We start from the raw sequence: 19926 nt of genomic DNA, 5'->3' as shown, positions 1-19926 counted from the left end.
CATGCGAAGAATGGGCGGGTGTCTGTAAGTAAAATTCGTAATGCCACGTTACAATGTCTAGTGCCCAAAGTAAGGCACATCGGTTTTAACCATTTCATTCGGGGAACCTTATAGGCGGGGCACTCGAATAACAGATGGGGGACAGATTCATAACGCTGAGGGCAAAATGGACACCATGGCGCAGTCTGGTGTGGTATTTTCCAGTGGCATGTGAGTTCCATAACCGGGAGAAGACCTATTCTGAATTTGAAATACAGAGATCTATCCCATGGGGCAGTAACAATGTCCAGGTACAGTTCTCTGATAGGGACATCTTTATGCTCCACAAAATTTCTGGTGGATTTGCAGATCGTTGAGGAAGAATTCCTTTTACTTGCCACCCATGTCCAATAAATTTGTTTTAGCATGGATTTGGGCGGGGCTGACTGTTGGTGCCATGCTTCTTCCAGCCCCAGATTTATAAATAGAGCCTTGACGTCCCTTAGCCATTTTATTTTTGCCCAGCCGGGGCAATTAATTATCTCCCGTAGGCCATCCGCATAACTTGAGAGCTCTGGCACTCTCCAGATGCGGGCCCACAGTAACAGGGGGCGTAGTTTTGCTTGATCTTCAATCGCCCGGCAACCCATGTCCAATTGCAGGGGTAAAATGGGAACAGAAGGACCGAGAGACATTAGGCTTCTCTGGAAGGCATTCTCAGCTCGAGTTAGCACTTTCATATTTGACATCCCCCAGAGCTCCGCCCCGTAAAGTGCTGCACTTACTCCTCTGGCGGAGTAAATATCCATTACTGCCACTATTGGTCTTGTAGATGCTGCTCTCTGTTCTTTCAACAGGGCCCCAGTCACTCTTTTTAAGCTCAACAACATTTTGGTCAAGTGGCAGTCCCATTTCATTGTATCCACCAAGCGAATGCCCAGATAGTCAAACGTTTTAGTTCTTTCTAGAGCAACGTGCCCCAATGTTGGAGGGGGGCCAAGCTTGTGTGGGGGATTCAAAATGAGATACTTAGTTTTGTCTGTATTAATACAAAGGCCTCGCTGCTTACAGAAGGTGTCAAATCCAGAAAGAAGCTGCTGGAGGCCCATCGGAGATTTTGACAAAAGTAAAGTATCGTCAGCAAAGAGTAAGGTAGGAATTAGGCGACCTGCCAGACGGGGTGCATCTGCTGGAGTCTGAGTCAAAAAATCCACCACTCCATTTACGTATAAGGAGAACAGGGTTGGGGCAAGTACGCAACCTTGTCGTACACCTCTGTTCACCTCTATTCTTGAGGTCTTTTGACCATTTGACCCCCAACGTATTTGGGCATAGTTATTTTCGTGGAATCTCATGATCAAATGAAGCAAGTAGGGTGGCATACCCAGGTCGCACAACACTTTCCACAAGTTGTTTCTAGGCACCAAATCGAAGGCCGTGCGGAGGTCGATGAAGGCCAGATATAAGGTACCCTTTCCAATTGTGACGACCTTCCAGTAGATCATAAGTAGCCTTAGCGATTGTTCTATCGTCCCTGTCCCGGATCTGAACCCAGCCTGAAAATCCGAGAGTATCTTATTCTCGTCAGCCCACTGCTGGACCCTAGATAAGAGGACCTTGCCCGCCACTTTTTGGGAACAGTCTATTAAGCTAATCGGTCTATAATTAGCTGGGTCATCTCTTGAACCTTTCTTGTGCAGGGGAACCACCTCAGCTGCCATCCAAGAAGCAGGGAGGGGGGCGCCTGCCATGACTGCGTTCAATAGCGAGGCAATCATCATAGCCCATTCGCTTATGTCCATGCGGATAAGATCGCCAGGTAGGCCATCAGGTCCAGCTGCTTTGCGAGGAACCAGGGATTTTATGGCAATTTCAGCCTCTTTCCTGGAAAATAGACTCTCCTCATAGCTGCCGGCACCTTGAAGAATCTGAGGTAAAGGGAGGACCATCGCTTCTGCAGCAGGTGCAGTATACAGCTTCGAGAAGTGTGAGTGCCACTGGTCCTCGGTTATATTGCATGTAATAACGGTGTCCAGGGGTCTATGTTTTTTTCGTAACAGGTCCCAAAAACCTTTTGCATTTTTTTCTATGCTTGCTGCACGAAGCTCCTGCCAGAAGGTGTCTTCCCAGTCTCTCCTGGCTATATTAATTGAGGATTTGTAGGACTTACGTTTAGCAGCTATTGCTAGGGCATCACCACTCTTTACTGCCATGATTAGAGCTCTTTTTCCAGCGCGGCACGCCTGTGAGTACCAGCCTAATTTGCCCTGTCGCTTAACATGGTTTTTGTTTACCTTGGGATTTGGTTTGACCAGGAACAAGTCCCCTATCGCTGTCGAAACCTCACTGAACATGGCTGCTGTCTTATGCGGGCTAGGAGGTTGATTTTCCAGGGTTTCAGAGGCTGCGGCAATAACGGCTCTGATGCAAGATAGTTTTTCTTCATCAATGGCCACTTTGTCCCATTTTAAACGTCTGAGACAATTGGAAGGGACCACCCCCCCCAATGACCTCTGCTCGAGTGCCGCGGGAGCTCCAGTTAGTAAGCCACTGGCCCTCCACCAATGTATTAAGGATAATGAGAGTGCATTGTGATCACTTTCCAAGGAAGGCAAGACTATCATATCCTCCAAGTGGGCCCACAAGGAAAAGTTTAAGAGGATATAATCTATCCTAGATGAGTGACCCACCCTATTATACGTATGTGCACCCTCTGGGTCTGACCGTGTTCTCCCGTTTGCTGCTCTCAAGCCAAACTCAAGTGTAAGGGAATTCAGTTGGACGATTCTGGGTGTCCACCTTTTGACAATTGGAAGATCGAGGGGCGGAACGCCTCTCCTCGAATCTTCGTCAAACAGGTCCAAGGATTCGTCGGCCATCAAAGGCTCGAATGTGCAGTTAAGATCCCCCATCACCAAAATTAATGAGTCGCCACGACACTCCCCCAGGGCTGCTTCTAGAGCCAGGAGGGTTGGTGACGAGGCCCTCCCAGAAGCCCCTCGTGTATAAATGTTAAAAATCTCCAGCTGCTCAACTTTATTTGGACATATTACAGTGAGCCACATCAAATCTGGTGATTTTTGGGGATGGTGATACACTCGCCAACCTAATGTTATATCGACCCAGACTAAAAGACCTCCAAATGGGCGCCCTCTTCCTGATACTGGTATACCTGCCGGGACAGAGAAGGAAGCATATCCTACTCTGTGCCTTGGTTCCACGCACCACGTTTCTTGAAAGGCACAGACGGCGTGGGGCTCTGTAAGCGCCACCCAGTCCGGGGCGTCCAACTTGTTATTCAGGCCTGCCACATTCCAACTGATAGCCTTCAGGATAGGACGAATCAGTGGCCCTGCACATCCAGCAACCCTGCTCGGGGACCCCAAGTATTCTACTCCTTCCATGAGCTCAGTAGACTCAGATCGACTGCCTGAAGGAGAGGAGATGGTGGTGAAGGATGTTGGCTGGAACGTGTGGGGGGTAACTAATGACGAGGGGACACTCACTGCTGTGTACAACCCATTTGCCTTGGGTGGAGGGGCGTTTAATGCAACTTGATTATCGAGTCACCAACCCCATCCATGGGGTGGAGCCGCTTGAGTCGGCGTCCTTGCCCTTACTCTGGCATCCAAGGTTGGATAGTGAGGATACCATACACCTCTGCCCTCATCCGGCAAAGGCTTCTCAAACCCAGATAACGGAGGGGGACGATAGAAATACCCCAAGTCCCTGGTTTGTATGTCGCAAAAATTGTGTGGCGACTGCTGACTGCAGATCATACCTGCTGCTCTGGGATCACTGAAGTTAATTAGCACGCAGTCCCCGGTTAAGTCCTTGCGTCTATTTCCAATCCACCCCACACGGCGGACATGGGCTATCCTACCATCAATATGCCCTGGGAGAGGTCTATTTAATCTGAGCCAGGACAGGGTCTTGTGTTTGAGATCAGAGTACAACTCGCAAGAACCCTCTTCAAGCTCCGGGACCCCCGTGAGGATTACCACATACGGTTGGCACCCAGGGGGGAGGCTAGCATTGGGTGTGCTAATTTTTGTCCTACCCGGTGGTAATTTAACTGGGGGTTTAGCTAGAGGTTTAGGCACAACCTGACTGCCGGAAATGGAAATAGGTACAATTATATTTCCATTCGGCACGGTTGGCGTATTTTCAGCTACCTTGGAGGTTGACGCTATATCCTCTGGGTTAGGGGCAAAATTAACTTTAACTTTGGAGGTCTTTGCTGCTTGACTATTTGATTTTTTCCTTGGGGGGCCCAAACTAGGTATAAGATTAGAAGTTTGTGGAGCAGGACTGATACCTGTATTTGGTTGCAGTGACTGTGGGGCCTTCCCAGGTATAGGTACTGTATGGCAAGACATTGACTCCGAGGGTACTAGTGTTACTGGTGTTACTGTACCACACCTTGACCCTCCGTTGTCTTCTCCCTGCCTCTTGGAGTGGAATTTAACCAGTGATTTCACAGCATAGAAGTTATCCAACATTGATTGCTCAAGGGTGGCTAATTTCCGTGTGAGACAATCAATCTTGTCTGCAAGGGGCATCACCACAGATCTAAGTAGGCCCTCAACGTCTAGAGGTCGGAGGACAGTATCAGTGTGCGCTACCTGAGGAACTGGGGTGGTGCCAGGAGACGCTGGCGGGACAGGTGTGCCTAGCGGACAAACCAGGCCCCTGGGTAGTGAGACTCTAGTATGAGCATTAGTTGTTTTAGAGATACCCCCTTTGGTCGCGTTGTGCCTGCTTAATTTACTACGTGGTTTTAGAGGACCCCCCCTGTAAGGGCTAACAGGGCGCTTTCTTTTCCTGGGTACTGCAGAACCTGAAACTGGTTTCCCAGATGGAACAGTCGCTAAAGCCGCTACTAAGGAGGTACCAACTTCGGTAGGTGCAGCTGTAAAGGGAAGGTGTAAAGCCTTGTTAGATGTAACAAGAGGGCTTTGGGCGTTGTTAATCTCAGATTCAGGGTCGTCGTATTGGACCCCCAGCAAGGGATTGCATGAGTCGAGTAGGTTAGAATGTGTTGAGTCATGAGCAATGTCTGGTGCAATAGTCGTTACCGTTTCAGAGCTTACCCTACTCCGACTCATCCTCTCGACAGTGACCGGTGAGTCGACTACCACAAGTGGTGTAGGTGGTACGTTTACTGGGCTAGGGGCTAGGGCGAGGGTGCCCAAAGATGAGCGCTTGTGTATCAGGCCCATAGGGTCCCGGGATAGTCTTCGTTCAGCTAGAACTATCTCCTTTTCTACAATGGAGACTGCCCGGGATATAAATTGGTCCATTGTGCCTATGACTGTGTTTCCCGCAGCTTTCCTAGATTTACTAGCTCTAGTGCCTGTGGCCATACTCCCGTTTTTCTCGTACCCACTTAGCAGAGCCAAGAGATGTGGCCCGGCCCGGCCTCTTCTGGCCACTGATGGCCAAAGATGGTCCCGCCCTTGTCCCGGGCTTCTCCCGGATACTCCCGCGTGCTCCCGCACAGCGGGGAGGGGGCGTCCCTTTATGGGGGCGTAAAGCGAGGGGTGGGAGGGGCAGCAGGTCAGCAGGTGTGCCGGAAAGCAGGGGCTCCTGGTTAGATGAGTCCCTGCGGCGGCGCTGATAGTACAGGCTCAATCCCTGCTTCCTCGAGACCTTCCTGATGGCTGTGAGCAAACGTGCTCCCAACAGCAACACAAGCCCAGAACTGCGACGCGGCACCCGCGGAGCGGGTGCGGGTAGTTGTGAGCAAAAGTCCAACAGCTACAGAGAAACGCCGGTAAGCCCTCAGCGTGTGTGAAACTAATGTTTGGACAGAATGCCTATTTTCAACTGTCTGCTGACTGGGAAGGCAGATGCTCCTTGGCTTTTGCATTCCTGAAAATCTATCATCTGAATAGTTTAGAGGTTTTTGAGAGGAATTCACTTCACAGATCTAGATGTAGTTCTAATGGTGGTTCAAATTTATTCGGAGATATGATTTGTGTCATTACTAGGCCTGGGCAGAGCTCGCGGAGTTTCACTCCGTGGAATACCGCGGAGCTAACGAAAAACTGCAAATTCTGTGGAGTTCTGCACGCAGGCGGAATGAGACTAGTCCAGTACTGCAGAGAGTGCCTACGGTAGTACTATCACATGCCATTAGGATTTTTGTTTTTGTCTAGCTTTTATGAGTGAGCAGTAGCCCTTGGGGATGACAAAGCCCTTTACAAAGGTCAACAACATCCAGTTGAAAACAGCAGAAGGAGATTGCATACCAGAGCTGCTCTGCCTATCTAGCAACAGTCTTTCTTGATGCTTTTGTATAATTTTACCCCACACATACTATTAGGGCATAGTGATGTGGGTCAAGTGAGGATTTAACGAAGACAAGTGAAACTGAGTTGGCAGCCTTTTAAGTGTTCTTTCAATGAAGCTACCACTGTCCCCAAGAGCGACTTTATATTTGCATAATTTGTATAATTAATGGATTTATTAGTCCTCAATCTTCAGCACATTACACATTATATGCTCAGAGCAAAAGATGCCATTGGATAAATAGCCAGTGCTGAGTATCGTCTATTTTGAGGACATGCTCAGGACCTTGTTAAAAAGTTAACTTGACTAAAATTGTATAGAACCCTAATGTCTACTCTGCCTGAACAATACAGTGAAGGATTTAGTGAAATTCTCATGAGATAACGGTACACAGATTCTGCCAAGAGGCGGGATAGGCAAGTGCGGGCTGCAGTTTCTAGGTCCTAGCATGTGAGAAGTCATAAATGGATATTCCCCCTAATTGTGACAGTTAGATGCCCGAGTCTGCCAATGGGCAGATGTGTCCCCCCATGAGGGCATCTGTCAGAATGGCCTCTACTATAGGATGTCCAAAGAGCTGGAACCCCTGCTTACCTCCTGCGGCCGCACAGTTCGGAAGTTGTCAGCGGGCATCCCCTGGTCTCTTGCTGTCACCGCCTCCGCTGCAGCTTTCCCTGGATAGCACAGCTCTGCGGCCCATATTGCCAGGTTTCTCCCAAAGCTGCTCCTGGTATCTCTCCAGTGGTGCTCCCTGGTGATGTCCACCCCAAATCTCATTTTTTCCATGGACCAGTGTTTATTAAGCCCCAGGGTCCGCTCTCTGCAGTGCGTCTCTTCAGAGCTCTATTGCTCAGAGGCTCTGCCTCCAGTCTCCATAGCCCAAAGTTGCTCCGCTACCCTCTCTGTTCCCACCTTTCCTGTTCAGGTCCAGCTATTGCTGCTGTTGGTGGGTCATTGATCATTACCTCTTGCGAGACACTGACTATTCGAGAGTACAATCGGTAAGCAGAAGGGGAGACTCCTAAGTCGATCACTTTATGGGTTGGATCGGCCACACTGTCTTCTCTAAGTCACTGGAAGCCGCTGTTAAAGGGGAACTGCTGTTGTAATGCATGGGGATGAATGCAACAAGCTCCCTGAATGTTGCTATCATTGTGCAACAGGAGCCCTTGAGTGCTGCACCATTAATGAAATGGATGCAGCCATCTAGACCCTCATGCAATTGTACGTCTGGGGATCGCGTCCAGCAGCAGCTTTTGCTATGTACTAGTTGGGGTGCATAGAGGTGGGCACCGGTAAACTCTGCGAACCTCGCAGACATAGCAGAGTTCACTGCCCACCCCTAGGCATTACTCCTGTCGTAGGAGTAGTCTTAAATGATGAGAAGATTAGAAAGCTTTCTACAATAGTGGAAAAATGTATTAGCAACTAGTACATCTGGTGCTTTGCTAGCAGTGGACACTGAATTAATAGCTCTTAGATCTATGGTTTTGCAAGATCTACTAGCTTTAGATCCATTATTAGCAGAGAAAGGTGAAGTCTGTAAGATGTTAAAAGTGCAGCACTGATGTACTTATATCCTGATTAAGACCAAAGAGAAATTTGCAAAGAACATTTCTGACTTGAAACCTGAATTAGGAGATTTAGAAGCAACTAGTGCTTGATTTGTTTATTTACTTTGTATAAGGGATTTAGATGTATGCAAGCAAGAAAAGAAAGGGAAGAAAGATGAAGGCAAAAGAAGGGGGAAATAGAAATGTAAGAGAGAGAGTGTAAGGCTTACAAAGGGATGGAGGAGTTGCAAAACTTCAAGAGTAAGATAAAGGACTCAGAAGAGTGATAAAGTGTTCTTTGGAGATTCATTTGGTTGATGTAATGGCTATTCTGGACCTCAGAGTGAGAATTTGAGGAGCGCAACTTTATACTTGCATAATTAATGGATTTGTTAGCAAATTGTGATTTACATTGCTAAATAACTTGTGTATATTAAGCATGTAATTTGTAGCAGGTGAGAGCATTTAGCTATTATGAGCAACACCCGAGTAAATATGCTATCTAACTTAAGTTAACGATATTTTATTGTCATTTTGAATGTCGTATTTTACAGGTTTAAGGCTAAGAGGCCTACACTTTTTATTTCTGTTTGTTTCACAGATTATGTTTTTTCCACTGCAGGTGCTGTCATTTTCCAGATACCTTTTCCTACCTATCAGGTGGCTAATTCTTATGTATGAGATGACTGATAGTGAGTGTTGGACTTGGCCCTTTTTGCAGGGTAATCCCTAAACATTTTGCCTTTCTCCTAGCCTTTTCTCTGACATGGTGTTGGTGGTTTTAGGCCTCTGGGCACTTTAGCACTGCTGTCCAGTGTAAATTGCGTGCGCTCTCTGTGTTACATATGGTAAGATTGGTCTACACCTGTATGGCCTATTTAATTTACCTGTCAGTCCCTTGTAAAGTGGTATCTCATATACCCAGGGCTGGTAGAATAAATGCTACTGGTGGCCTTGCAGTGCTGATGGTGCCACCCACCAAAGTAGCCTTGCAAACCTAGCTCAGGCCTCTGCCATTGCAAGGCCTGTGTGCGCAGTGTTACTGCCGCTGTGACGTGGCACCTAAAGTGTGTGCCTTGTCTGTGACCCCCCCCTTGTACTGCATGTCAGTCATCCCTAAGGTAGGCCCTAGCTAGCCCTATGGGCAGGGTGCATTGTAGGTAAAAGATAGGACATGTACCTTAAGTGTGTGACATGTCCTGGTAGTGACAATCAGCCATTTTGGTTTCTCACTACAGTGGGGCTGCCCTCCCATAGGAATGCATTGGGGATTCCCTGATAAGTGTTTCGGTGGTAAATCCATATATGAGAGGAGCAGCGTGGTCAAGTTTAGTATATTTGGAATGGTAATAATAAATGCTGTGCAATGGTGTGCGCAGATTTATTATAACTATTTTAGAAATGCCACTTTTAGAAGTTGGCATTTCTGTGTGCTATGTGTCTGTCTGCCTGATGTGAATTGCATGTCTGGCTTTTGAGTGAAAGGGGCTAGGAGGTGTGTGTGGCTCCTGGAGGGGCAGGGTGAGTCAGCACTAAGCTGAATGGGACATCTGTATTGGGAGTAGTGAGAGGAGTAATCCCCTGACCCTGAATAGGTCTGTGCCTAGCCTGTACAATGCTGGCTCTTCTCTGTGGTGTGTCTGATCACCGAGCCCCCACCTGACAAAGGGGAAGAGGAGCCTGGTAAACAGAGTGCTCCAATTCCCCCCAGTTTTTGCTGGTTCCCCAATCCCTGTACTGCAGACAAAAGAGAAAATGAGTATAAGTATAGGGGCTGTGACCCCATATTTTTGTGCTGTTTTGGACTTGCTGGGGGCTTGCTGCTGCTGGGGGCCCAGGAGGAACCGCCACGAGAGCTTGCCTCCTTGCTGGAGGGCCCTGAGTGCTGGCCTACTTGGGCCCAGCTATGCCCCATGGACCTAGAACTTTGCCTTGGACTTCTTGCCTCTAGCGCCTCTTGAGTGCTACACTTTAATTGCCATGAAAGCAGAGGGACTTGTGGGCTTCGCAGCGCTGACCTGCCTGTCTTTCCAGGGGAAATCACCATCCTAGGGACTCCCCTGTGATGCTGCTTGAAGCATGTGCCCACCCCGCATTGTTGCACGCCGAGCGGGTGCCCGCCCCTCTTTTTGCTTTTATTTGATGGCGGATGCCCACCCCGCTTTGTGCCATGGATGGGAACGGGTGCCCACCCCGCTTTTGTCCTTTATTGGAAATGGGAGCCTACCCCATAATGCCACCGCAAAAAGGAGGAAGTCCCGCCCGCCACCTAGGGCCGTCCGGAGCCTCGCGGGCTCCACCATGAAGACCCATTTCCCAGGAGAGGGACCGGGTAAAGAGCCAAGTTTCCCCTGTCACGAAGGAGAGGAGCACCAGTGGAGGAGTTCCCCAGCAGCCCCGGTGAGTGGGGATTTTCAGTTGTCCTTTGTGCGTGCCGATCGAGGCAGAGTGCTATCTCTTAGTTCTGAGCGGACCCGCAAGAAAGCGGGCCGCTCCTACAATGGGGGTCATTTGTTTTACCAAGTCTCGGAGTGGGGCTTGGGTGCATTTCGAGGCACATTGTCGGTACCTGAGCGGTCCTGCAGGGTAGCGGGCCGCTCCAACGCTGGGCACAGTATTTTCAGGGCCCTTGTGGGGTCCAGAGGGCACAGTGGTGCCCGTGCCTTCTCTTTGATTCAGTTTTCACAGCTGCCCCGCCTGACAGCGGGCAGCTGCATCATTGCGCAGATTTGTTCAGAGAGCCCCAGAGCAGGGCCTCTTTGTTTATCCCCAGCTGCACCGCACCAGAGCGGGCAGCTGCAACAATTGGCATATTGGTTTAGTTAGTCCCCGTGGGGACCAACCCAGAGGGCACAGTGAGTGCCCATGCCCACATTTTGTTTCATCACAGCTGAACAGCAATTTGTGGCAGCTGCAACGATTAGGCCAGCGCAATTGCACACTTTGCATACTGCTGCATTGGCAGTGCGCCCTGACATTATGGACATAGGGCAATTGAGCCCCTTTGAGAAGGCCAGTTGGCTAGGGGGTCAGTAGGTGGGTAGGGTGACAGGCCCTAATGAGATGTATGTGCTAATATGCTAATGTGATTTATGTGGTGCCCAGGAAATGTGATTTATGCACCCTGATTTATGCCTCTAATGTGATTTATGATTATGAGGATATTTGCATACTGTGTTTATCTTTAGGAGGTTATTCCCTAATCTGAGTTTTAGGCATATGAGGTTATTGCCTAATGTGATTTTTGCTTGTGGGGTTATTGCATACTGTGTTTATGCCGGTGAGGATATTATGGTCTAATGTGTTTAGGCTTATGAGGTTGACGCCTGATGAGCTGCCCGTCACTGGGTCGGTATTGGACGGCAGTCCTCACATCGATCGCTGCGATAACTAAGCTCCCAGACCTGCAGTCCTGGGAGGCGGTGGCCCTGGGATTGTTCCACAAACCTAAACCACTCAAAGCCCGCACCCGCTTTGCTTCCCTCACACTGTTGCTAGCTAAAAGAGCCATAGCCATGAAGTAGCGAGACCCCCAGGGACCAACTGGGGAGGCGTGGGCGGGGGCGGGGAGGAAATGGGCGGCGACGGAGGAGGAAGCAATCAGGGAGGAGGAGGCACAGGGACGGAGAAAGTACCCACTAGCAATGGAATGGACCCAACTACTCTTTCAGTTCACCCAAGCCTGGCCCCCCACAGGAACGCATGTGGTGCCACTGTTGCCGCCCAGGGACACCCCCCCCATCCACCCCCTCCAACCCGGTTTTGGAAGGTAATGGCTCCCACGAACTCTGATACTCTGACCACAACACCCAACGTATCACATTCATCCTTTTGGACAGGCCGGGTGCGCCCCCCCCTAGCGCTGAGGCGGAGAGTAAACCCACCAGGTTAGACACAATATGATTGCACAAGCAACGACGTCCCCGACCCGCCCCCGGTCTTCATCCCCACGGCATATACTAGCATGACCTATCTCGGTGCACGTACCCTGGCACACACTTCAAGGTTTGTGGTTTCCCCTTCCCTAGTTCTGTCTCTGTTATATGTTTGTTTCAGAAAAAAACCTAATAAAAACGAGATCTAAGTCACCCTGTGTAGTTGCCGCTGCCCCCCCTGACGCAGCCGGCCCCATATGGGGTTGTAGGCGGCTTGCTGTGTATTTTGCCCCGCCCCCCCCCACATGCCACCTAGCACTGTTACTTTGGCCCTGCCGGCCCGAAGAGATGTAGGCAGTGGTTGAGCTGTATGACCAACGATACCAATAAAGATCTTGTTTGTTCAAAAAAAAAAAAAAATGAGGTTGACCCCTGATGTGATACCGATTGCATAATATGATTTATGTTGCAGGGTATAATGCTGAGTACAGTATTTTGCCAGTCATTACGGGTTGTGTTCTACATTTACTATTTGTGCTTGTGATGGTTCTGATAGTGGCAAAACTGGCCCTGTCAAGTATATAATCCCCTGTAAATATTGCCTAGTGCCAGTTGACACAGTGTATATTGTGTGATTACTATTCTAATGTGTTTATGATAATAGAAAGGCTATTTTTATATATAGTTCCGTGAGAAAAGGGGTAAAAAGTTCTCGATCCCTTGCTGACCGTAGGTTGAGCAAAGATTTTGTAGTTGTGCTTGCTCTTGACAGGGGGAAAAAAAACCCTAACCCCCTAGTATATAGACAAAGTTCAAAGTGGTTGCAAGACTGATTTTTTGATTTTCGATTTAGGAAATAATTTCAGTCAAACAAAAATCATTTTGTAGGTAGTATTTTAAGGTGAGAGTGGGTGCGAAAAACAGCTAACAAGTGTTTCACTCCTTTAAATGGTCATCCGGCCTGGGGCTTCCTCAGGGCTGTACATACATTTATGGTGCGCATGAGAAGAAAAATTGAGAGAAAAAAGAAGACAAAAGAGGGGAAAAAAAGGGAAGATGCGGCATTGGGAATGGAGGATAGGGAAGTGAGATAAGTAGACAAAAGGGAAGGAGGAGGACGGGAACACAACGAGCATCATGTAGACATGTTAACATCATGATGAATTTATAAGACATAAAAGTTAGAGTACATTGACCAAGGTGGGAGGGAGAGAAGACAGACGGAAGAGACGGGGGAAAAAAGGGCACATAGAAGGAAGAGAGAAAAGACACAGACATGGGAGAAGGGGGCATAATATGAGGCAAGGGGCATATGGAGCATAATTGCATATAAACATCGTAAGTAAAGAAACATATGGAGCATTAATGAAAAGTACCCTTATATGGAATTGTATCAAAAAGGCAGAAAACAAAGGAACAAGACAGGAGACAAAAGGCAGTCAGGATAGGCGGTTCAGAGATTGATCGCGAGTTATCCAATCATGGTAGGTAATGTTTTTTCAATAGTAACAGGCAAGTGAGAAATCATAAAAACATGATAAAACGTATGGGCATGAATCAAAACATTCCAGGATTAAAGGATGGGTGAGGCAGCCAATTGAATCAAAGGATGGAAAACAGAGGCACAAGGTTTTCAAAGTAAATAAACATTACAGTTATTTATGTGACACGAGCCGTTTGTGAAGAACAGGTTTTGATGCGATTAATTACCGTGACAAAAGACATTTCAAGTGACATTGGTTTACATGTGAGAGCGATATATTATTGCGTGGAAATAAACGATTACAGGAAAGGGACAGGTCAATCAACCAAGCGGATAAAAAACAAAACAAAACTCAGCGGGAAAACGGTAGACAGAAAAATAAGTAACATTCATCATTTGTAGTGTTTTTACAAAATGCATGGAAGGCGAATAACAAAGGGGACAGATTATTGATGGAAAAAGGAGCACGGTGTTGAACTGAGCGTATGGGACAGGGGGGAGACAAAAAACAAAAGAAGAAAAACCTTGTGTGAAGTTCCTTTTGTGGTGTGCTGTGTGTGTGTTGCGCAAACGCTTTACACATTGCCTCTGGGATAAGCCTGACTGCTCGTGCCAAGCTACCAAGGGGGTGAGAAGGTTATCTTCTGCGTGTAACTCCCTTCCCCTGACTAGAGTGGTGGTTACTGCCTGGCTTAGGCGTAAACCCCAGCCAACCAGAAATCCCATTTCCAACAGTGAGTTTCTCATCGAAAGAATAAGAAGGTGCCAGGATGGGAAAGCGGCACGTGGGATAAGCTGACCTTACCTGACAGTCTGTCAGTGTAACAATTCAAGGACATAGCCATGCATGGACCACTGTGTTGCCCTGAGAAAGAGGGGAGTTTACCTGCTCCCAAAGTCTGGAGTAATATGATTGACTTCCAAGAGTGAGAACAAGCTGTAATGTTGCACACTAGTGCATTGTTGAATAATAATAGTGTGTGTTCCTTAGACAAGTGAGGATATTGACTTCGAACTCAGAAGTTCCTTCTCACCTCCATTGATCTCCACTCTACGAGGTCTAAGACTTCATGCCCAGGCATTCATATTCTCTCTTCAGAAACCTTTATTTGGATTTCTGAAGCTGACACCTTATCTTATTTGCCTAACCAAATGCCCTTTTCCGACCTATACCAGCTTAATTTAGATTAGTGGTTTCCCTTATGGAACAAACTTTTTAGATATTTTGTATTGTTTATGTAGTTCTTGTGAAGGTTCTGTTTTTCCTTATGTTGACCATGGATCATTTAAAACTGTAATAATGATGCCTAAATCTAAATATCTAATGAATGAATTACCTTAATTTAATTGAATTTGTTAGTACATCCTTTAAAACGTACTCTAATTATCTTTGTTGTTTCCTTTGAAACCCAATTGGGCTTCACTGTATATGGAAATGTATGTAAATAACTACTCCAAGATTTCTCTCCATGTCAATGAAAAGAGGTCCATATGACTAGTGGTGGTGTTTGTATGATTGCACCTGGAGTTTGAGGTTCAAGAATCTCTTTTCCATCATCCACAAATTCAATTTTCACAGTCTCTCTTCCTCACTCTCTGATGCTCGCGTCCTCTTTAACTTTCTCTCCCTCTTCTTCTAAAGTGTATATGTGAGAGACAGTGAGCACCAGCATCGTAAAAAGCACAGACTTTAAAAACAGTCTGTGCAGAGAAAGTGAAAAAAGTAGAGAGGGTATTCTCATGCACCGGAATTACAAATTACATTTTATACTGATACCAATTCAATAATTGCCAGGATTCTATCTAAAATGGTGACCTTAGTCAATAGTTACTCTCAATCAATATTTTCAAATCTTTACCACCCACTGTTCACATTTCATATTCTTCCTGAACAGCATCTGTGACATCGATACTTTGATTATTGCACGGCATTAATAGACAAATATTTCAGGGTTACAATTTCTTTCTTTCTGTATTGATGCATTTGCATGCAGGGCATTCTTTCCAAGAGGATCAGCACTTTGTATTTAAAACATGATTAGGTTGGAACTTCAACAGGACATAGAAAGAATAACTGTTGACAACAGTAATGATACAATACCTTGTTTGCATCTCTGCAGCTCTGCAAAAAAAAAAAAAAGAATCCCATTAGGACCCGGGTACATGCAATAACAACAGCAACATTAAAGTGACAATTCTATCTTATGCAAGGGTAAAAGAGAGCGTCTGCACAAGCCTAAAAATACACTTTCTAAATATCTATAATTTCCCCCAAATGTCTCTATGGTGACTTATGTAACCCAGATTGTAAAAACTTTTAATCACGCATTCATAAATTGATCTTAGTGGAAAACTGGTAGATAATAATTGTAAACAGTTAATAAGTGTTATTAGATAAAATAGCATTTACTAGTTTCCCGGGTGCTATGAAATACTGTTTGAACACACTGAATCCACGGGTGGTGTGTTCATGTTCCTTTAGATAATTGCAAGCATATGTGCTACTGTTAAGAGATCTTAATGTATGTAGATTCTTCTGGAACTTATGAACTGGACGACTACCAGGGGGATGCAACAATGGTCTTAGAACAGTTGGGTGAATATATATATATTCCAGATTTCAGCCAGAGATACATGACTTAATGTGCTATTCATTTTGCCTGCACTATTCTGTGGTTGATTTCTACTTCAGATGTTTTTATTATTAAATAAAGGCCTAATTTCACTATCATTCACCTGGCTCGCTCTAATAATAGTCTGTTGTCTGTTTCCACTTTGGGTGTTTTTCAAGAAATAATGTTAGCAAGATGATGGAAAGTATGATTTTTATTTCTAATGCTCCTATTGTTACAAGGATGTATCGAATTATTGTTTTAATATGCACCTTGAAATCATTAATGTAGCTAAAATTATGAGATGGTCTGTTGATCCCTTGGTGACATTGCTATCAAGCGGTAACTAAATCCAGTTCTATTGGGAGAGCGAGAGGTCCCCTCCATGGATTTGGAGAGTATGCACCCCCGTCTCGGGATCATCATCGCAAGCTGTTGATTTTTGATCCCCTCCTCAGCACACATTATGATCATGGAAATGCTCTGGAGGTACTTTGGAGAAAGGAATTGAGAGCCAGAGTGGGTTATGTGGAGTGGAGGAGCCAGCAATGTTCATCCTCCTTACTGTGCAGTGCTACTATCAGCCTGCCAGGCTGTAGAGGACTGACAGTGGAGGCAACTATAACGCATAGAGTGGAAAGGCAGACCTTGTTACCTGTCTGTGCCAAGGAAGAGTCATTACTGGTCTCCTACTGGTCTGTCAGTCCTCTGCAAATGGATCCTTTGTCCACCTATGTGGGACATGGGTGTGCCCTATGTATACCTTGACGCATGTATAGAGGATGGTGTGCAGAGTGTGCGTGATTCAACACACTGAAATCCTTTTAATGTTACCAACATTCAAGCAATACCTAAGACGAAAGGTTGGAAAGAGCCCAGACAGCAGGTGTGATTTGCAGGGCTACTCTGAAATATTTACGGACCCTTTGGGCCAGGCGTTTGGGTGTAAAGGAGAGCAGGCAGAGGAACCCATTCAAGCTTAGAGCGTTTCCTCTGTCCTTTTCTGGCGTTGTTCGCTGGAAGGGCCACCATTGCATGTTAAACTGTGATTACATGGGACATCCCCTTTCCTTGTCAGTCTGTTTAAAGTCTCTCCTAACAGGAGATTCATTACTCCCCCCTACTTTCTTGCTATGCTAGCACCTAATAGCAAAGTATGACTGCACCATTCTGAGTGGAATATACAAAATGGCTAGCACTGCCTAGAGTTGGTCTCAGAGTTTACTGTCAGTCCTGCCAAGTGCCACTCATCAGGGGTTAGACTTATGCAAATTTAGTCATTTGACAGCATTCCAACGCTTAACTTAATTATCAAGCATGTAAAAGGCTCTTGAGAGTGGATGCAGGCCGGCACTGGATACTCAAGGGTTAATTTAATCCTGTGCTGACGAGTTTCAAGCTGCTGCATGGAATGCTAGGAGAGGTGGTTGTCTTGGTTACTGACAGGGGCTGTAGCATGTGTATAGATATGTGCATGTGGGAAATAACTTTTTAAACTGCGTGTCTGTTTGTGTCACAGATGTTCAGATACAGTGAAAGGATTAGCACGCTGGCCGGGGAGGAGCAGCCAAACCGCTGAGGGGCCTGACACCAACCCCTACCAGGGAGCGGGAATGAGCAAAGCCCGGCAAAATGGCGGGTGCCGAGTGGTCAGCATGGTTTGAAGTGACCAATCTCCGGGCGCCCCCCAGGGATGTCAGTGGGTTATATGAGCGAGGGGGCCCCCGCGAAAGTATGTGCCTTCCTGAGGTCAGTAAACCACATGCAGCATGGCGGGGACAACACAAAGGGACAGCAATGGAGTGCAATAGTCAAAGGAGCAGCCACTCAAGTGCTTGCCTTTGGGTTGCCTTATGGCAGGGGCACAAGGAGCGGGCTATTAGTCAGTAAGGGGTCAGCAGAGAGTGGACACTGCACTTGCAGCCCAGGTTCGGCACAAGGGCCACCCACAACACTTGGCAGCAAGGTGTAGCCTAGAGATCACAGAAGGTGCTAGACCTAGCTGAAATGGGGCGTTTGCTCAGGGTGCTGTCACAGGGTGCTGTTATGGACTTAATGACTGGACTTGATCTACAGACACTTTGACATTTATGCTTGGTAAATCTTTGAACTGTGTGGTTTGATAATTTTATGTGAATAAAAAAACAGCGTCAGCTGTTTTTGCACCATTAAAGACTCATCTCATCTTTTACTAATAGGGAAGATGGAGTGCATGTTAACGGCCTGGGATCTCACATCTGGGATGGGTTAGCACACCAGCTGTAAAGAGGCACAGCCTGCCCACTGAGGGGCCCATGACAAACCCCTACTGGAGTGGCGGAACCCGGAAGCAGGAAGCTGGAAGGAGCGAAGCCCGGGAAAATGCCAGGTGCCGACTGGTCTGCATGATTTGAAGTGGCCAATCGGTGGGGGCCCTCTGGGAATGCCACTAGTTTATAAGGGAGAAGGGTCCCCCGAGGAAGCATGTGCCACCCACCGACGGCTGTAACGCTGGCATTGCAGCAGCGGATTCCAAATGGACTCAGGCAGCGGAGGGTGGGAACAGCACCAAGGGACAGTAGAGGGAGTGCAATAGCCAGAAGAGGAGCCGCTCAAGCATGTGCCCTTGGGATCTCTTACTGCAGGGACATGGGGAGCAGGCTATTGGTTCGCAAGGGGTCAGCAGAGGGTAGGCACAGCACTTGAAGCCCAGGTTAGGGCCAAGGGCTGCCCACAACACTTGGCAGCAATATGTAGCCCGGAGATCTCAGGGGGTGCTATACCATTGCTGAAATGGGGCATTCATTCAGGGTGATGGAATTGACTTAATAACTGGACTTGATCTACAGACAATTTGGCAATAATGACGTTTATGCTTGGTAAAACCTAAACTGTGGGGTTAGATCATTTTATCGTAATTTTAAAAAAGCTGCAGCTGTTTTTGCACCATCAACGACTCATCACATCTCTTACCACAAGGGAAGGTGGAGTGCATGTTAACGGCCTGGGAGCTCGACCGTCTGGGAGGGGTTAGAACCTGTCTATCAGCTATGTCTATGCTACTGCGGATTCCAGCCTTGCACCACAAAAATCACTGTGTGTTCTGGTAAGCTGCTAGACAGCTACATAAACTAGTGGTGGTGTTTCTACTCTGATGGGTAGCAGACTTGGGTACAATGAAGTTGAATGTCTTCTGCCTTACTGCTCCCCTTTCTTGTGGCAGAGAAGGCCACATGGGGGCTGAATGAGCTGGCCCAGGAGGAGCAGGTGGTGTCTGCTTGAGCCTGGTCTCTCATGCTGACTGTGGAAGCGATTTTCACCCAGCTCTTGAGTTTAATCCTGGGGTCCTTATTTCTGGGAAATATGCGGTGAAGCCAAATGTTCGAAACATCTGCCTTCTGCCCACCACAGCTTTCCTGATCTATGGTTGCTTCTGCTCATGCACATAAAGAGGATTAAAGGAATGCCGCCCAGTGATGTTGACACTTGTTCACTGGTCCGAGAGGGTCATGTTTAATAAAGCTTTATCTCATGCAGACCCTCACTATTCACATTGCTTGTTTAAAAACTTAAATTACAAGACTAGCTTAGCTGAGAGTTAGGCCCCATGCCTGTTGTGTGCCTCTCTGATGGCTCAAAAGCAGCTCTCCGGAACTACTTCCTCAACAGAGAGAAGCTCAGTGGATACAAAGACAACCACACAAAGCTGCCAGCAGGGGCAGATTTGTAAACCGCAGCACAATTACAGTTCATACTGCATCAATGGGTTTTGGCTGTTGGACTTTGTACTGTAAAACTTGTAGCACTCTCTAAAATGTTGAATTATTACAGCACTGTTTGCATATGGACCCTTTGCCTCCTCCCAGTCTAAGGGCCAGTTGTATCTACCCATTCTGCATTTGCAAACAGTGCAAATCGCTAAATTTGACTGTTTCCACATGCCAAATAGCCTTTTTTGATGTATGGAAGGCATTCACAGCACCATTTTTAGGGATTCACAATTTTTGCGATTACCTAAAATTGCAACTCCAAATGGAGAATTACAATTTGTGATTCACAAATAGTTAATCACAAAATGTATGTATGAACCATTCGCAAATGGGGATTTTGCATGTGCAATTTACCACCAACTCAAATCAGGTGGTAACCAG

General features: G+C 47.0%; 2 protein-coding genes across 2 annotated transcripts in view; both read right to left on the bottom strand.

Moving 5' to 3' along the window:
- Positions 1–19926, bottom strand: part of LOC146788601 (receptor-type tyrosine-protein phosphatase beta-like) — a 484586-nt gene that overhangs the window by 188547 nt on the left and 276113 nt on the right.
- The window catches only part of LOC146788602 (uncharacterized), a 156046-nt gene that overhangs the window by 4929 nt on the left and 131191 nt on the right, over positions 1–19926 (bottom strand). Inside the window, exon 3 of the mRNA XM_085635162.1 lies at positions 15286–15306. Coding sequence (XP_085491288.1) covers positions 15286–15306 — 21 coding nt within the window. The remainder of the gene's footprint in view (positions 1–15285; positions 15307–19926) is intronic.

The sequence above is a fragment of the Triturus cristatus genome, chromosome 11 (assembly GCF_964204655.1).
Source record: "Triturus cristatus chromosome 11, aTriCri1.1, whole genome shotgun sequence".
NCBI lineage: Eukaryota > Metazoa > Chordata > Amphibia > Caudata > Salamandridae > Triturus > Triturus cristatus.
The sequence above is the reverse complement of the archived record's forward strand: the minus strand, read 5'-3'. Positions and strand labels throughout refer to the sequence as shown.